General features: G+C 40.6%; 2 protein-coding genes across 3 annotated transcripts; one reads left to right on the top strand and one right to left on the bottom strand.

The window, feature by feature from the left end:
* Positions 1 to 47: 47 nt before the first annotated feature.
* On the top strand, positions 48 to 5844 carry agk (acylglycerol kinase). Its single transcript, XM_061775222.1, has 14 exons — positions 48 to 451; positions 532 to 571; positions 662 to 741; positions 838 to 913; positions 995 to 1120; positions 1216 to 1310; positions 3607 to 3676; positions 3782 to 3861; positions 4413 to 4470; positions 4571 to 4718; positions 4794 to 4891; positions 4963 to 5033; positions 5111 to 5195; positions 5283 to 5844. Exons 1-14 carry the CDS (start codon positions 342 to 344, stop codon positions 5457 to 5459), a joined length of 1314 nt encoding a protein of 437 aa, XP_061631206.1. The 5' UTR covers positions 48 to 341; the 3' UTR covers positions 5460 to 5844.
* Positions 5845 to 6083: 239 nt separating this feature from the next.
* dennd11 (DENN domain containing 11) lies at positions 6084 to 16940 on the bottom strand. 2 transcript variants are annotated; one of them, XM_061775220.1, is made up of 9 exons: positions 16539 to 16940; positions 13379 to 13478; positions 13123 to 13281; positions 12525 to 12678; positions 11037 to 11175; positions 10256 to 10387; positions 10016 to 10166; positions 9076 to 9144; positions 6084 to 8321 (listed from the first exon to the last, which is right to left on the bottom strand). In XM_061775220.1, the coding sequence occupies exons 1-9, from the start codon at positions 16930 to 16932 to the stop codon at positions 8126 to 8128; spliced, it is 1494 nt and encodes a 497-aa protein (XP_061631204.1). In that variant the 5' UTR covers positions 16933 to 16940; the 3' UTR covers positions 6084 to 8125. The 2 variants fall into 2 exon arrangements, with proteins under 2 accessions (XP_061631204.1, XP_061631205.1); XM_061775221.1 differs by having other exon boundaries at positions 11037 to 11145.
* Positions 16941 to 17289: the final 349 nt, after the last annotated feature.

The raw sequence follows: 17289 nt of genomic DNA, 5'->3' as shown, positions 1-17289 counted from the left end.
ATAGAACTTGTAGTCCTCCGAGACTGATAGCCATTCATGTAGACCTTATAGGTTATTAAATTTTACTTCCACGCCTTAGCATTCAAATATATTATAATAATTTTTTTGCACATATTTAAAACAATAAATTCCAAGCTTCAAACTGCGAAAATAATAACACTACAAGTGGAACCGATGTTTGTTTGCTTCTATGTCTAACCGTAATACTTTGGTGTAACACCACCACGCTTGTGACGGTTGTAGGAAACGGTGACCGCTGCAAGTAAACTTATTTTATGGATGTAACATGTCATAGCATTTGTTTTTTGTTTTGTACGGCTGATCTTAAATTATATTAAACAATGGCGCGGGTCGTCAAAGTTTTTCGGACCTTGCGCAATCATTGGAAGAAGTCCACGTTTGCTGTGTGTGTTCTGTCTTACGGAACCCATTGGCTTTACGGTAAATACTGGTGAGTATCAACATCAACTGGACAAAACACAACATCAACCTGTATTTGTGCCTTAGGTTTGGTTTATTTTATTGTTTTAGTGACAATTTATTGCGGAGAGAGGCTTGCCTCGAAGCTAGGGTGAGTCCAATAAAATGCCCATTTACGATGCATTAACTAGTAACTAAATTATAATATGCTGCAAAAAGTATATTTAATCCTTTTTTGTAGGAATTTGGGCGCCAACTCATAGCACCAAATGAGCGTTTAAAGAAGGCTACCGTGATCCTGAACCCTGCAGCTTCTAATGGGTAAGGAATAGACATGATCAAAATATGCTTTAATTCTTACTAAATGTATGTTTTGTTTCGTATTCTTTGCTAAATGTATGTTTCCATCCCTCACAGGAAAGCCAACAGTTTGTTTGAAAAGAATGCTGCTCCTATTTTACATCTGGCTGGCATTGAGATTACAGTAGTGAAAGTATGATGATTTTTATATTGGATGTCAGGTTAGATGTCAAGACCACAAGTAAGCAGTAATGGCACATATGTTCCCTTATAGACGGATTATGAAGATCAAGCCAAAAAAATGATGGATCTCATGGAACACACAGACATGCTGATTGTGGCCGGAGGGGATGGCACTTTGCAGGAAGTCATCACAGGTTTATTGCGGAGGTCAGATCAAGTAAGTTTACCTTATGACCAATTCTACACAAGATTTGACTTTCATAAATTGCTATTGCGTGTTGTACTTTAGCAATAAATGATGTATGTCTACAGGATTCATTCAGTCACACACCAATTGGATTCATTCCACTTGGCTGTAAAAATGCTATGAGTGCCAGCCTTCACATCCTCAGTGACAACAAGGTCAAGTGAGTATTCAACTCTTCATAATGGATCTGAGTTAGTCTGAATCATTACAATTTTAACCCGTGTTAACACCAATCAACTCGAGTGGCGAGTACCTTTTGAGCTTTTAATGTTTTGGGATTTTTTATTTTATTTTATTTTTTAAATTATTTTTCCCCCAGTCAGAAATTCCAAACACGTTGTATCTGGCTGGGATTTACTTTACCTTTTGGTCAGAAGAAGAAGAAGAATCATCTTTTATTGTCATGAACATGCATGCATGCACGCACACGAAATTTGTTCTCTGCATTTAACCCATCACAGTGAACACATACACATGTTAGTGGAACACACTGGAGCAGGGGGCAGCTGAAGCGCCCGGGGAGCATTTCGGGGTATCGGTGTCTTGCTCAAGGACACCACAGCCGTGAGTCCGGAGGATGTTGGCGGATGGTCCCGTCGGGGTTTTGAACCTAGGTCCCCCACGGTGGCAGGCGATGATCTTAACCATTGGGCCACGGCTGCCAGATAAATGTAAATGTAACTTCTGTGTCATGCTTTTATCTACAACCCCAATTCCAATGAAGTTGGGACATTGTGTTAAACACAAATAAAAACAGAATACAATGATTTGCAAATCATGTTCAACCTATATTTAATTGAATACACTACAAAGACAAAATATTTAATGTTCAAACTGATAAGCTTTATTGTTTTTTAGCAAATAATCATTAACTTTGAATTTTGTGGGTGCGACACCTTCCAAAAAAGCTGGGACAGGTGGAAAAAAAGACTGAGAAAGTTGAGAAATGCTCATCAAACACCTGTTTGGATCATCCCACAGGTGAACAGGCTAATTGGGAACAGGTGGGTGCCATGATTGGGTAGAAAAGGAGCTTCCCTGAATTGCTCAGTCATTCACAAGCAAAGATGGGGCGTGGTTCACCTCTTTGTGAACAAGTGTGTGAGAAAATAGTCAAACAGTTTAAGGAAAATGTTCCTCAATGTACAATTGCAAGGAATTTAGGGATTTCATCATCTACGGTCCATAATATCATCAAAAGGTTCAGAGAATCTGGAGAACTCACTGCATGTTAGCGGCAAGGCCGAAAACCAACATTGAATGCCCGGGACCTTCGGTCCCTCGGGCGGCACTGCATCAAAAATTGACATCAATGTGTAAAGGATATCACCACATCAGGAACCCTTCAGAAAACCAATGTCAGTAAATACAGTTCGACACTACATCCGTAAGTGCAACTTGAAACTCTACTATGCAAAGCAAAAGCCTTTCATCATCAACACCCAGAAACGTTGCCGGCTTCTCTGGGCCCGAGCTCATCTAAGATGGACTCATGCAAAGTGTTCTGTGGTCTGACGAGTCCACATTTCAAATTGTTTTTGGAAATTGTGGATGTCGTGTTCAAAGAGGAAAAGAACCATCCGGATTGTTATGGACGCAAAAGTTCAAAAGCCAGCATCTGTGATGGTATGTGGCTGTGTTACTGCCAATGGCATGGGTAACTTCCACATCTGTGAAGGCACCATTAATGCTGAAAGGTAAATACAGGTTTTGGAGAAACATATGCTGCCATCCAAGCAACGTCTTTTTCATGGACGCCCCTGCTTATTTCACCAAGACGATGCCAAACCACATTCTGCATGTGTTACAACAGTGTGGCTTCGTAGTAAAAGAGTGCAGATACTAGACTGGACTGCATCTGTCTCCCATTTGAAAATGTGTGGCGCATTATGAAGCGTAAAATACGACAACGGAGACCCCGGACTGTTGAACAGCTGAAGCTGTGCATCAAGCAAGAATGGGAAAGAATTCCACCTACAAAGCTTCAACAATTAGGGTCCTCAGTTCCCAAACATTTATTTAATGTTGTTAAAAGAAAAGGTGATGTAACACAGTGGTAAACATGACCCCGTCCCAGCTTTTTTGGAACCTGTTGCAGCCATAAAATTCTAAGTTAATGATTATTTGCTAAAAACAATCAAGTTTATCAGTTTGCACATTACATGTCTTGTCTTTGTAGTGTATTCAATTAAATACAGGTTGAACATGATTTGCAAATCATTGTATTCAGTTTTTATTTGTTTAACACAACGTCCCAACTTCATTGGAATTGGGGTTGTAAACACCACAATGATAAAGAATGATATGACATTTTACACACCCATCTCATTTCATTTTTGTCTGGTTAATCAGCCATGTTCAGTGGTTTGTTTGCAGAAATCCAAAACTGAGCAAAATTGTAAAGAAAGCTTTCTAAATGTTTAGCCATTTTTGCTCAGCTGTCTATAAATGTGCAGGGACATTACGTCAGCGACTCTGTCCATCTTGAAGGGAGAAACGGTGCCTCTGGATGTACTACAAATCCAAGTAAGAAACCTCATTCAAATACATTAACAATATATTTTGTTTAATTCGAGAGTTTTAGTTTGTGTTTTGATATAAATTTACATGTCCAGGTGTGTGTGTTTTCAGGGGGAAACGGAGAAGCCCGTCTTTGCTCTGATGGGACTGCGTTGGGGTGCTTTTAGAGATGTTTCTGCAACTGTTAGCAAGTGAGCGTTTGAATTTTGGTCACCTAAATTGGATTTTCTTGGTATTACATTGTTCATTTCCAAACATTTTAGTAGAAGTTCATAGAGATACCACAAATCCATCTTGTATAAGGGTAAATTTGTTGAACTTTGACAATCTAGTACTTGATACGACCTATACCTACACTAACTTCTACAATAGAATACAAAAAATAGTCATTCCAATTTAAAAAGAACAGAGGTCTTAAAATGGGGGGGGGGGGAAATCACTCATGAACCCAACTCAAATATTATATAGAAAAATAACAGTTGAAGCTTGCATCTTGATTAAATACATTGAAAACAATACAATAAAAACATTTTTTTCAGCCAGTTTGATATTTTAAGGTCTAAACTTTTAAATTTGACTAGCTCACCCTGAACATGCCTTTTAGTTTATTTTATTTTATTTTAAGTAAATGAACAATGTCACCAATGTGATTTTGCACCATCATGTAAAAGACTTCCTCTTTATCAGCTCATGTGATATTTGTGTGTATAGAATGAAATAAACTTACAAATGTTTTGCATAGATATTGGTACCTTGGACCACTGAAGACAAATGCTGCTCATTGGTTCCACACCCTCCGGGTAAGTTCGTCAGTGCATAAACGTACTGTAACGCAATGCATACGGTGTGACCATCAGTCAGTCATTTATTTGTATTGTGCACTGTTTTGAAATGATATAGGAGTGGCCCTTAATACGTGACGTCACAGTGAACTACTTGGCTCCCACCATTCGGCCCCCTGACTTGCCTCCTCATAAGCCTCCCAGACCCAGCCTGCTCTATCGCATTATCCGCAGACTGAAAAACTACTGGAATCCGCCCCTAGAGGGTATCGTATACATGCGAGTGTGCTGACTACTGTGTTTTAAGAGTACACGCTCAGTTAATAACTGTGCTTGTGCAGAGCCCCCGAAAGCAGAAGAACCAGAGCAATGGGAGGAACGGAAGCTGTCTTCAGTCGAGCTGTTTATTCAAACGCATCACCAGAACCCTGTCGAGCGTGTCAGTTTAACACGGATAGCACTTGTTCACAATTCTCTTTCTTCTAACTTTGTCTCCATGTGAACTTGCAGCGCATAAACGACTCCATGATGATTTGTGCGGAGTCTGACAACTTCACTGTTGGTGAATTCATCACTGTCGGGTTGGTGTCAGTCTACCTCGAAACACTCAAATTCCGTGTTAAAATACAACAAAATAAATGTTCCTCCTTTTTCACAGAAACCAAAAACATAACAACCCAACTGTTTTCACTGCAAACTCCACAAAACTGGAAGCCAGTGCTTGCCGGCTGCGGTTGCCAGAGGTCACTTCAATACTGCAACTATGATAACGATGTGAAGGCTAGCGGGGGCATGCGTCACAGTTGACCTCTGCGTTGTCACCCTTGCAGGGCACCAGCGGCTTCTTCAACATCGACAATGAGGCATACGAGGTCATGCCTGTGGAGATAAGACTGTTGCCACGGAAACTACATTTTTTCATGAGTGCAGAGCGCAGACAGCAGCTTCTGTCACAGGTGCAGTTAAGAGAAACGGGAGAAGAGACACAAATAAATGAAAAAAAATGAGAAGCAAAACCACCATATTGAATACCATGAAACACAAACAATGCCTCCTTTACCATCAGATTTAAACTGTCATTAACTGGTGTCTTTCTGTATCGTGTAAATAAAGATAAAATGGGTTTCAGTTACATTGCATTCTCATTTTAGCCTGTACTCCACGTATACATTGTATGAACTTTATTAATAGCCAATAGTCGACAGTTTGTGAATTATTTCTGGTTCTTTTGTATAAATATAAGTGGTAATCATAGTCATGTTTCAGTAATAAATTGTCCTATAAAGCTCAAGTTGACACTGTAATTGTGGTTAAGGCCAATAAGACTCGGTGCCTCGAAGGACTGCAACAAGTAAACTTTCTGAAACGTATCAATAAACTTTAACTAATACAGTGAAATAACAATTTAGCGTAGATATGTGATATCTTTACTTTCGCTTGAGTTTAAGTAGGAATTCTGTTTTGGTTTGCCTCTTATGTTGGATTCTGCATGTGTAACTTAAAAAGTGTCCAATGGGTGTAACGTCACAGGTGTGCTTATCCCGTGCTGCCATTTTGAACACCTACATTTGACTTTTTGGCAATATAAAAAGGATGGGTGAGCTGCATACAAAATAAATGGTGACAGAACAAACAATCAGTCCATGTTTTATTGTCATACAAAGTACAGTGAAATTAACAGTTGCTCATGCTATTGACTTCATGTGTATATTAAGGTTTAGTTACAGTGACTATTCTTGATATATTTTACAGTCAAGTAGAAAATGTACATGGTGTGCAATAGTTTTGCTGTTTTGGACATTCAGAGTAAGACATTGTATAAACAGTAATTGTAGCTAATGCTGGTATAATGAGTTATACAGTTGTGTATTTGTGTGTATGTACACCCACTCTGACAATTAATGTACACCAGTAATACAAATAATGTTGGAGGCTGCTGAAAAGTAAATAGACTGGTCCAAGGCAACAGATCATTTATATGTGCTGAGGAGTACTGTATGTATCTTTTGACAAACACGTACAGTATAACAGACCGTGTCGTAAGTCATATTTCCTTAAGGCCCCATTTAAAAAAAAAAAAAAAAAAAAACAACCTTAAGTGATAGTCTTTTCTTCTTCTTTTAAATATGCACAATACAAATTGCACTTGCTGTTTAATAAACCAAACTAGGAAGCATGGGGGTCAAAACCGCAATAAGGCTGACATCTTTCTAAATCAGGAGTTCTCAGGCTGGATAGAATGCCTCTCATTTTGCCGTAGGTCAATGAGACATTTGAGAAGCACCTCTGCGAATTTCTACTAGCCCCAGCCGCAGTGTTCCAACATGGAACAAAATTATTATCTAGACAGACAATGATGGATCACTTCCACAGTGTGCCAGTAGTGTTCAAACACACTTGATCCCACTCCAGACTTGGATTTACTCAATGAGATGGCAATGAAAGGAGAGAAGCGACAAAGGTTTTTATTTCGTGAATATCAATAAGGAAGAGTTAAAGCTTCTGCTTAGCTTCTCTACACAAAGAGAACTTTGTCACAAAGAGACAAGGAGGATCTCTTTGGCACGCCATCAAGGATTCTTCATTCAAAAAGCTCTGAGAAGCTGGAGGCGCTGATGAACTAGCCTTAGAACCGTTTTAGTAAACCTATTAACATCCTACCAACAACATGACAAAAACAAATCTCCTCAGTGTCAGATAGAAGGGTCCTGGAGAAGTCTATTTCTATCCTTAATCGAATGTAGTGATGTAAGCAGGACAGAAGATGAAATCAGAGCATGTTTCTGCCATAAAAATCATTCATCATTGTTCTTTTTGTCCATAAGCTCACCTCTAGAAGTGAATAAAAACTGAAATCTTGGCGCATATTTCTGCCAAAATGAAGGAAGAACAAATCCATTTAACAAGAAACACGGAGTAGATATACTTGATTTGCTTTCGTGGGCCATAAAAAAAAATGAGGTGGTGGGCTGGATCTGGCCTCTCGGCGTAAGTTTGACACGTGCCCTTTCGGTAGAATGATTTTTTGTCAGCGTGTAATATGAATGATCAGCGTGTGCATCAAAAAACAGTCCCGTGGCAAATAGCGCAAAAAGGTGCAGCATTTATGATAACGTTGTGTCATAGAATCACATTCATTGAGAATTTAACTCATAAATCTAACTCTTGTTGAAGGTGCCAAAAAGTGAACGCCCAATTTACGAAATACAATAACGTGAAAGGCTAATCGCAGACAAAGATGCAAACTTCTATTGCTTCGTTTTTTTTTTTTGTAAAAGGCCAAAGAGTGGTCAATCCTCTCACAAATGTCCAAGAATCACAGCAGAATGACAATCCAATTCCATTCCAGCACTAACAAAGTATCGGTGCACAGGGAAGCACCCACAGCGTAATATTATCGACCACATATCCAGTGTTGAAAAAAGAAATTAAGTCAGGTGAGCGCAAACAAAAAGAGTACAGTAATAAGACCGGTAAAAGAGCACAACACCATCAGCCAGGAGTCAGTCCATTCTCCTTACAAAGCCAGATGACACAATGTACACAAAAGAAAACAAAGATTGACAATGGCAAAGCAGGCAACAGATGAAGGCTCAAGGTGAAAGTAGTGTCTCGGTGTGTGTTTGTGTGTCATACAGTCACCAACATCCAGTGTATTCCTGTACTTCCAAGGCTAGTGGCAGCAGAGGTTGTCTATAACCAGAGTGACGTCAAGGCCGTACAACTCCAGCAGCTCCACCAGGAAGCATCGATCGCCCTGGGGATCCAGCCCCATGGCCCTCACATGCTCTGCCGTCAGGGTGGGATCGGCGCTCCCTGCAACCTCTGACAGGATCTGGAAGATGCGGTTATTAAGCTCCATGAAGAACCTGGAAGAGGGATAGAGGTTCAAGGTGATATAAACTGCATAAAGGGGATATCATGACTGAACTAAAGTGGTTATAAAAAAGTCTACTCACCCCTGTTCAAATACTACGTTTTTTTGTGGTATAAAAATATTCGACCAAGATAAATAATTTCAAAACGGTTTTTCCATCATTGCTGTGACCTATAACATACAGTAGAACAAGCAGCACCATGCCGTATAAGTAACGGTTATTGAGGCGTATCAATTACATTTGTTTATTAAAAACTGCATTTTCCAACATTTCTTCTTTTATTCAAAGGGAGGGCATTTTTTTTGTCTTCCAAGAAAGTAAGGCACAATAAACCCTCACTGAGGGCTTTTGTCAGAGGGGCACAGTTTTAAACATGCATGCGCACACGCACGCACACAGGTGGTATGTGTTAATTGTATTTTTTCAATTATATTCACTCAATTATTTCATTGTATTCTAAAACCTGACCAGGGACTAAGACTGCAAATCAGCTGAAGCTACACATCTGCAATGCATCACACATTGTATTGCATGTATTTTTGTTGTACTGTAAGTAAGGTGGTACTCTGTTTGCTCGTTCTCACTGTGTGGCAAGTGCAAAAGTAGTGCTCATGAGCTGATTAGATGATTATCATTGTCTCACTTTTTTAATAACAGAAAAAAAAAAACAGCATTTGAACAGTGGGTGTGTATCCCTTTTATATCCACTGTATGTTTTCCATGAGTTAACATTTCAAGGACTCACACAATGAAAAGATCCTCCTCATTTGACGTGCAGTCTCCATCCACCTCCTGAGAGTACAGCAACATTTGCCTAGAAAAATCATTGGGTGTTCAAACCTGATGAACTTACTTTTAATATATCCTATTTATAATTGCACTGAAACCTGTAAGGTTAAAAACAATCTGTTCCAGGGTCATCAAATCTAGTTTTCCATCGGAAAAACTGTTGCCATCATCAACCTTTTATTCATTTTTATTTATCAATGTTTTATGTAATATTGTAACATTTCTTCCTGTCATACAAGTGTAAAAAGGAATTAACCCCTGAATAGACTGTGTACTTGCCCTAAACCAGGGGTGTCAAACTCATTTGGAGTATGCTGGCCAGATCCAACCCAATTTGATCTCAAGTGGGCCACGCTCATGACTCAACTTTAGCTTTTCTGTGCTACTTTGCAGGCTTTTTATTCCCAAAAATGTCTGTCAATTTTCTAATTGTATGACGCCAGGGGATGCCCCACCGTGCTAATAAGCAGCATTAATGTTAGTTTAAGGTTTTCAATTATGTGGTTTTTTTAATTTGATTTTGTAGAGTCAGATGCAATGGTAAAAGGTTTAAAAAAAAAAAAAAAAACAGCTGGAAGTTTCCACATAATGCATGCACAACCGGGAGTGTAGGGAAAAAAAAAAGACCCTGTAAATGTAGCCATTGCCTCATACAAAATCCCCCCTAAAAAAAAAAAAAAAATTAATAAAAACAAATTTAAAAAAACAGTTTTGCTCAGTTGCATTATTTTAGGATATTTGTTTTAAAGGAATAAATTCTATAATATTGATAAGGCAATCATCAATTTATTTTTAATCAAGGCAGCGTATCTATTATATAGTATAATTCCATCAAATTGACAAGTCTCTGTATCACATTACACGGGGTGTTGTTTCAGCATCACAGTGTTGCATACCTCTGTTCGCTCAGTTTCCTGTACCTCTCCTTATCGGCAGCATTCAGTCGCAGCAGGGGCACCAAATGGCTCCTGTGTGTTTTCACATTTTGGTTATCTATGTACAGATCGTGCAGTTCCTTTTTCTCCTCAAAAATCTTTTCTGTGGTGCCTAAAAATATGAACACATGATTACCAATTTCATATCCTTAAAATCCATGAATGCTTGAGTGCACTTATTGTCAGTGAAGGTGCTCTCACAGGCCACATATGACATCTCTGTTTCCAGTTTAGGGATGTCAGCTACGTTGATGTAGAAGAAAGGTCGCAATTCAGGCACAGACACTCCAATTCCGGGTAAAGAGACATTGGCCAGGGTGCAACAGCAGTAAACTGAGACAAAAACACAAGATAACCAAATTTCTTTGTCATAAAATAAAAAAAATAAAATAAAAAAAACAATGATGAACTGTCATTGTTTAATTAAATAACAGATGTCAGAAACTTCTGAAAAAGATGTGTTGTAACTTGTTACACAATAAAATCCTTAGTCTGAGTAATAATTATATCCCAGCCAATAATTGCCTTATTAAAAAAAATACAGTATATCCATCATCCATTCATCCATCCATCCATTTTCTTAATACCACTTGTCCTCATAGGGTCACAAGTAACTGAGGCCCAGACAAATAAGCATCCACGCGTCATAAAAATATGTAAAAAAAGAAATCAAAGACAGGACAATAAAGTCAGCAGAGCCTGGGGTTCCAAGCTAAATCATTCACTTTTAACTCTACTTAAGGCTAGCCGAATGACTGCAGTCGAGAAATCAAAAAGTCACAGCAGTCTGATTAGCCCTCATTCCAAGAGCTAAAATAGTCCACTATGAATACACGGCAGTGGTACGTGTATTGATGGGCCAGAGGAACCAAACTCCATTAACTATCGGTCACCATTTATCGTGCCTTATCCAATCAGGTGCCCTTGAGCCATGTACAGTAGTTTTCATCATCACACAAGTGTTTACGTTCCAGCTTCTTACCTCTATAGCAGACCACGCCTACAGGTGGTGGGGAGAAGATGAGGAGGCGCTTCCGAAGCAGTGCAAACTTCCACAGCACCATTATGTGCTCTCCAAAAAACTGGACAAACTGAGACATGCAGCCAGCTGGGTGAGTGATCTGCAAATAGTAAACAATTTTTCTGAGCATTAACACTGTAACAGACATGCCCTCGCCAGATGGCACCGTGACACCCCATCTCGGACTGGGACTGCATTCCTGTCTCGGCTCCCCCGCTGAGACAGACGGTCACGAGGATGCCTGGTTTATCTCACACGGATGCTAAATGCATTACCAGCCAGTCTGAAAGAGCTCATCAAAAGCAGAGACCACGAATCCTGACTTCTCACCTGGACTTTAAATGAATTAAGAGTTACCCCAGAAACCTGGGCTCCCAGTCATCAGAAGACCCCCTGTGTGTGCAGGGCTCAAGATGCCGACTCAAAAAGCTTGAAAATGGACTATTTGCCCCTGGAAATGCAACTCAAGACCTCTGGGACAATTGATGGAGCCCAGCGACACCCACTGGCGGTGGAGGGTTACTGCCGACGGCGGCACCAGCTTCACCGAATTTGAATGTGTGACATTTTAAGAACTTTGCATGAATGCTCCCAGTGCCTACCACCACACCAATGTCACTAGTGATTGTATTTCTCCGAATTTGAATATGCGTGTGTTTATCTCAAAAAATGAACACAGAAATGTTATACAAACAAACAGTAAGTGTCATTAGCCACTACATAAGGTTGAAACACTCATTGCACTGATTAAACAGGGTGTGCGGGACAATGCAAAGCTGGAAACCGGTTTCTTTAGCTTAGATCCAAGAATTCATGTCATTTTATCCCACTGGTTTAAACTACAAAATAATCCTAGGATGGAACCGGACCGGCCAAACATTTGAGAGATTTACGAGCCTGCCTAAATTGTGTTCTACGCAACAAAAATCCAACTTGCGGTCTACTAAAATACAGATTAGTGCATATTTGAGTTTAAATTTATGGGAACAGGAACCCCCAGCTCTATGCATTGTCACCTCGCATGCTCATTCCACCGTCACATCACAAGTTCAGCCTCCTTTACCAATGTTTATCTGTTTTGCTTTTCTCTGCATTGTTCCCCTGTGGATTCCCCTCAAATTTTCTATAAAAAAATCCACTACCTGTATCATTCTTGTGTGTTTGGATTCGACAAAAGACCTCTGGTTATCGAGAACTCTTATCTAATTCATGTAGCAACCTTCAGATTACGAGACAGAGGTTTCTCGTCACTTTGTCCCGAAGTTTTACACGTCTAAAAAGAGACAAAATCATTTGAGTCTAACGTTTAAACTTCCAATCACACTAAACCGGAAGTAACGTAGGCGTCGCTTCTGTCTTATTCTTTTCTCCTAAATTAATTCCGTTTTCATCCAAAGCAATATACGCTACAACACGATAAAAAGAGTTAAATGACGCGGTCATTCATACCTTCATTTCGGGATGCATACAGCGGTTGATGGTGGTCACACTCCAGGTAGGGCAAACAGTGAAGCTGCCATTTCCTGTCGGCGGAAGGATGGCCTTCTTGTCCTCGTAGAAGGCCTCCAATGGAGAATAATGGCCTGGATTTTTTAACTGGAGTCTAGAAAGTAATTGCAACATGAGGTGAAAAAAAAAAAAAAAAAAAAGCATAATGTGTCTTATTACAGTGTGTTCTCCATTTCATGATCTTTTATGTTTGCTGACAAGGGTGTGTATACGCACTGAGCACTTCATTGGGTACACATGCACAATCTAATGGTTCATAATGGCATTTCACATACAGTGTATGCACTTTTAAAAAGTGCTCCCAGTGAGACCTTCCCACTGATATGCACAAAGAAAAATAACACGGATCGTTCCATTTTAAGCGTCGTTTGTTCCAAATGTTCTCTTGCTTCATCGGCCATTTTTTGATCTTACTCGGTCGTTTACCAAACCTCTTTTGTGTGGGTCCGTATGGTAGCGTTTCTGGGTCTGCAGTCCGCCGTTTTAAGCGATGTCCCCACGATCGTGCGAGCCAGAGCGAGCTGTTTAGCCGTCTTACCTGACTTGGTTCTCCAGGAAGTGCATGTAGCGGTACAGCAGCGTGTAGGAAGGAGACAGAATTCCCACAGACTTCATCCTGGCTCCTCGTTCCAGCTCGTTGTCGACCGGCATGTTAGCAAAGCAGGCCAGCCCAAAGTAACAGCCTTTACGGAAATATCTACCAGGAGGTCAGACAAGGATGAGGAGTGAGCACGGAAACACGAGTGTTATGATAACACTCTAGTGGAAGAATGGGGGCGGGTGGTCGTACATACATAAAGTCGTTAGTAACCCTATGGGAACCACTGGCCATTGCCTTGAATTCGACTCCATCTAGGTTGATGTCATGAGGTAGGCACCACTCTACCATGTTTCCTGCCACAGACATAAACACAATTACACGTCATCATCCACTGTCAGTACTGTACTTTCATCATGACCACTTCCTCTTATTCAATCAGCTCTAGTGGAAGGAAGAGGTCAGGCCTGGCAGGAAAGCAATGACTCAGCTATTGAAATATATTCTACGCGAAGCTGCGTTATGGGAATTGACAACACATTACAAACAAATCTGAACAGAACAAGCGCACTAACGCACAGAGACTCACATCTTATTAACCAGATGGCTATAATATTCATATGTGGCGATTACCTTTTGTGAAAACTACATGACACGTCACCGTATTGATATTTTGTGCGTGTGTGTGTATTACATCCTACTGTATATCGGGGTGTCCAAAGCTTTTCCTCAAAGGGTCCCATACAGGAAAATCTAAAGATGTAAGGGTCACTTTGACATTTTCCCCCTTGAATGTATGAAAGACCGTAAAAAATAAAATAAAACATAATCTATAATTGCAATATGCTAAACATAATTACATATTGTTTTATATATACAGTGCTGCTTGAATGGTTGTGAAACCTCCTGACATGGTCACTCTTTATGTAAAAAACATTAACCTTGTTTAACATACAGTACATCCAAATCCCAATTTGTAAAGCATACCTTCCAAAAAGTAGACACACACACACACACACACACACACAGTAAATTTTCATGATTTAATCCAAAAACTGATAATTGTACATGTGCAAAGGTATGTGAACTCCCAGCTCCATTGGCAGGTGAAAGACACAGGTTAAACATTTGAGTGCTTATTAAATCATTTAAGCCGACCAATGAAATAGGACATCCTTGGGAAAGGGTTTGGCCTGCACTGATGAATAGAGAGATGAAAGCAACCAAACAAACTGTGGTCCCATGCAAATCAACAAAACCAAGAGTAAAGGAAATAGCCGAGGACATGAAGGTAGCCCGTCCATCCGGGGAGGGCTGTTAGACCATTTTCGAAAGATTAAAGCGCCCTCCATCCACTGTAATACAAATAATTTACAAATGGACCATCTTCAACATGACAGCAATTCTGCCAAAATTGGACAACCATCAAAAATATCACCGAGAAACACCAGGGGGGGGGGGGGAAATAGGTAAAGGCTGACCCAGAAAATCATTTCTAGAGAGTTGCAGATCTCTCTGGTAGCATCTCAGATAAATGTGCATGTGTGTAGAATTAGATGAAAATTGAACAGTCATGACATTCATGGGAGCATTTCTAGAAGGAAGCATCTGCTCTCAAAAAAAGAACAAATCTGCCCTTTTCAACTTTGCCAGAGTACTTGGACAAGCCGGAGGCCTTTTGGAAGACCTTTGTCTGGACAGACGAGTCAAAAATAGAATGATTTGGTCACAATCAAACCCGCCATGTTTGGAGAAAAGCCAGCACTGCATATGAAGTAAAGAACCTCCTCCCGATATTGAAGCATAGTGGTGGAAATGTGAAGGTCTGGGGGTGCTTTTCTAATTCTGGACCTGGACAACTCCATCGTATCTTAAGAACCATGAATTTCCAGGCGTATTAAGAAATTCTTGACCAGAATCTCCTGCCATCATTCATGGAATTGAAGCTGGGATGGAAATTGATTAAACAATAAGACAATAAACCAAACATTCCAGCAGAAGAAGACTGAGGATTTGTATTGTGAATTGGCACAGTCCAAGTCTGAACCTAAATCCAAATGAAATGTTCCGGTGTGACCAGAATAAGTTTGTGCATACCAGATGTCGCTCCAACCTCTCTCAACTGGCTAAGTTTTGCAAGAACTAGTGGTCAAAAATCCCCATAAACAGATGTGAGAGACTGGTTAATGCTTGTAGTTAATGTCTGGTTGAAGTAATGATTGCAAAAAGGAGGCGGCACAAGCTACTAAACGGGTTCACATATGTTGTACATGTACAATTATCATTTCTTGTGGGGAAAAAAAATGGTTGTTGGATTAAATAATGAAAATATATCTCTTGGTGTGTTTGTTAGACTTCACACCAATCTGAACGGCCTGATCGGTATCGGACGATAACTAGCATTTTATGCTGATCGGCCCCAAAAATCCTGATCGTGTAAAGCCTAGTGTGTTTGTGTCTACTAATTGGAAGGTATGCTTTACAAATTGGGACTTGGATGTAAGTTAGTTTAATGTTTTATAAGGTTAGTTTAATGTTTTCTTTTTTTTCAACAAAAAGAGGGACCATGTCAGCATATATCAGAATCATCTTTATTTGCCAAATACCGGTATTTCAAAAACACACAAGGAATTTGTCTCCGGTGGGTGAAGCCCCTCTAGTACGACAACATATAGTCATTTGACAAAAGATACTTTTGAGACAAAACATAAAACACAGTACGGTCAGTGAGCAATAAAAGGTTACCGGTAATGTGCTAATGCTAATCAATTGTGGAAATAGTGCAGATACTTCTCAAGCACATGAGTGGCCAGTATTGGTCAACAACAGATATGCAAATAGTGCAGAGTGACTAGACTACTACAGTGAGTGGACGAATAATGTAGAAGTGGCCCGACAGAGATATGACAACAATCTCAAGACTCAATTGGCAGCATGTTACAATGGAATTGTACATTATCCAAGTAAGTTAACTGTTTAAGAAGTTTATGGAAAGAGGGAATAGCCAGCTCGCTCCATGTACTATTCCGCTCTTTGTCCTCGCTAGTAAGGCCATTTGAGTACAGTTCAGTTCATTTGAGCACACTAGAAGAATGACTTAGTGTATTAGTCAAAGGAACGCATTTCACCAGTACTTAATAGTACGTAAGTACTACTTAAGAGTACCTAGTAGAGTTACTAGAGTGACTTAACATATTAAATACAGGACTACATTTTAGGAATAAAATCTCTGCTTCGGTTTTGATGAACACTTTGGTCAACTACATTACTGTACTCTACTGTTGGTCATTGTGGTGGTAGCTACTTGGAGGTGATGAAGCGGTCGGTGGTACTTGGAGTAAAAAAATAAATCAAAATAAAAAAGTAAGTTGACAGTGGTTACTGTTTTAGAGAATCAGATCGATGGTCTTACTCACCTGATCGTGAATTAAAGGTGACCACAAAGACAGCCAGGATGTGATCTTTCTCTTCCCACTGATCTCTCACAGTCACATCCGGGAAGGGAGGTGCCGGCTGACACCGCATGTGGCCGGTGTGCTTCTCCCGGCCCATCGGGCTTCTCTCCCGGTCGTCAACAACAGCTGTCGGGCGGCAGGTGACGACGGCCTTGGTGGTGGTGGTGGTGGAATTGTCGTCCCTCCTGCCAATTTCTGTCACCGCGAGGCAGACTCGTGTCGAAGTTTTCTTTCCCGACGTCGCGGCCTCCTTTTCCTTCGGCGGCGCAGGTGGCGACGGAGCCGCCTGGTTCGGGTCAGACGGTGGGATCTCCTCCCAGTCCAGCAGCGGGGCTCGGTCCGACTGCTCGACCATGGTGCCGCCGCTGCCGTCGACGGCTGGCTGGCTGGCTGGCTGGCTGGCTGGCTGGCTGGCAAACAGGCAAGCTGGGAGGAAAAGCTGCAGTTATTCGACGCCCACGAGAATCGACGAGGCTACATCTGCGTCAGGGTTTCTTCTGGCTTGCGATGTTGTTTTCTTTTCATTTGTAGGCTTGTCACATCATCGTCAGTGATGGGGCGGAAGATCCTCCTGCTCGCTTTCTCTCTCTCTCTCTCTCTCGCTCTGTTTTGATGACGTAACCACTTCCGTCCACGTGCCAATATCACTGGGTCATATTGTGACCTCATTTGGTTTGTATTTAATCCTAAACCTGCTCGCATTCTGCAAGAC

The sequence above is a fragment of the Phyllopteryx taeniolatus genome, chromosome 5, assembly GCF_024500385.1.
Source record: "Phyllopteryx taeniolatus isolate TA_2022b chromosome 5, UOR_Ptae_1.2, whole genome shotgun sequence".
Taxonomy (NCBI): domain Eukaryota; kingdom Metazoa; phylum Chordata; class Actinopteri; order Syngnathiformes; family Syngnathidae; genus Phyllopteryx; species Phyllopteryx taeniolatus.
The sequence above is the reverse complement of the archived record's forward strand: the minus strand, read 5'-3'. Positions and strand labels throughout refer to the sequence as shown.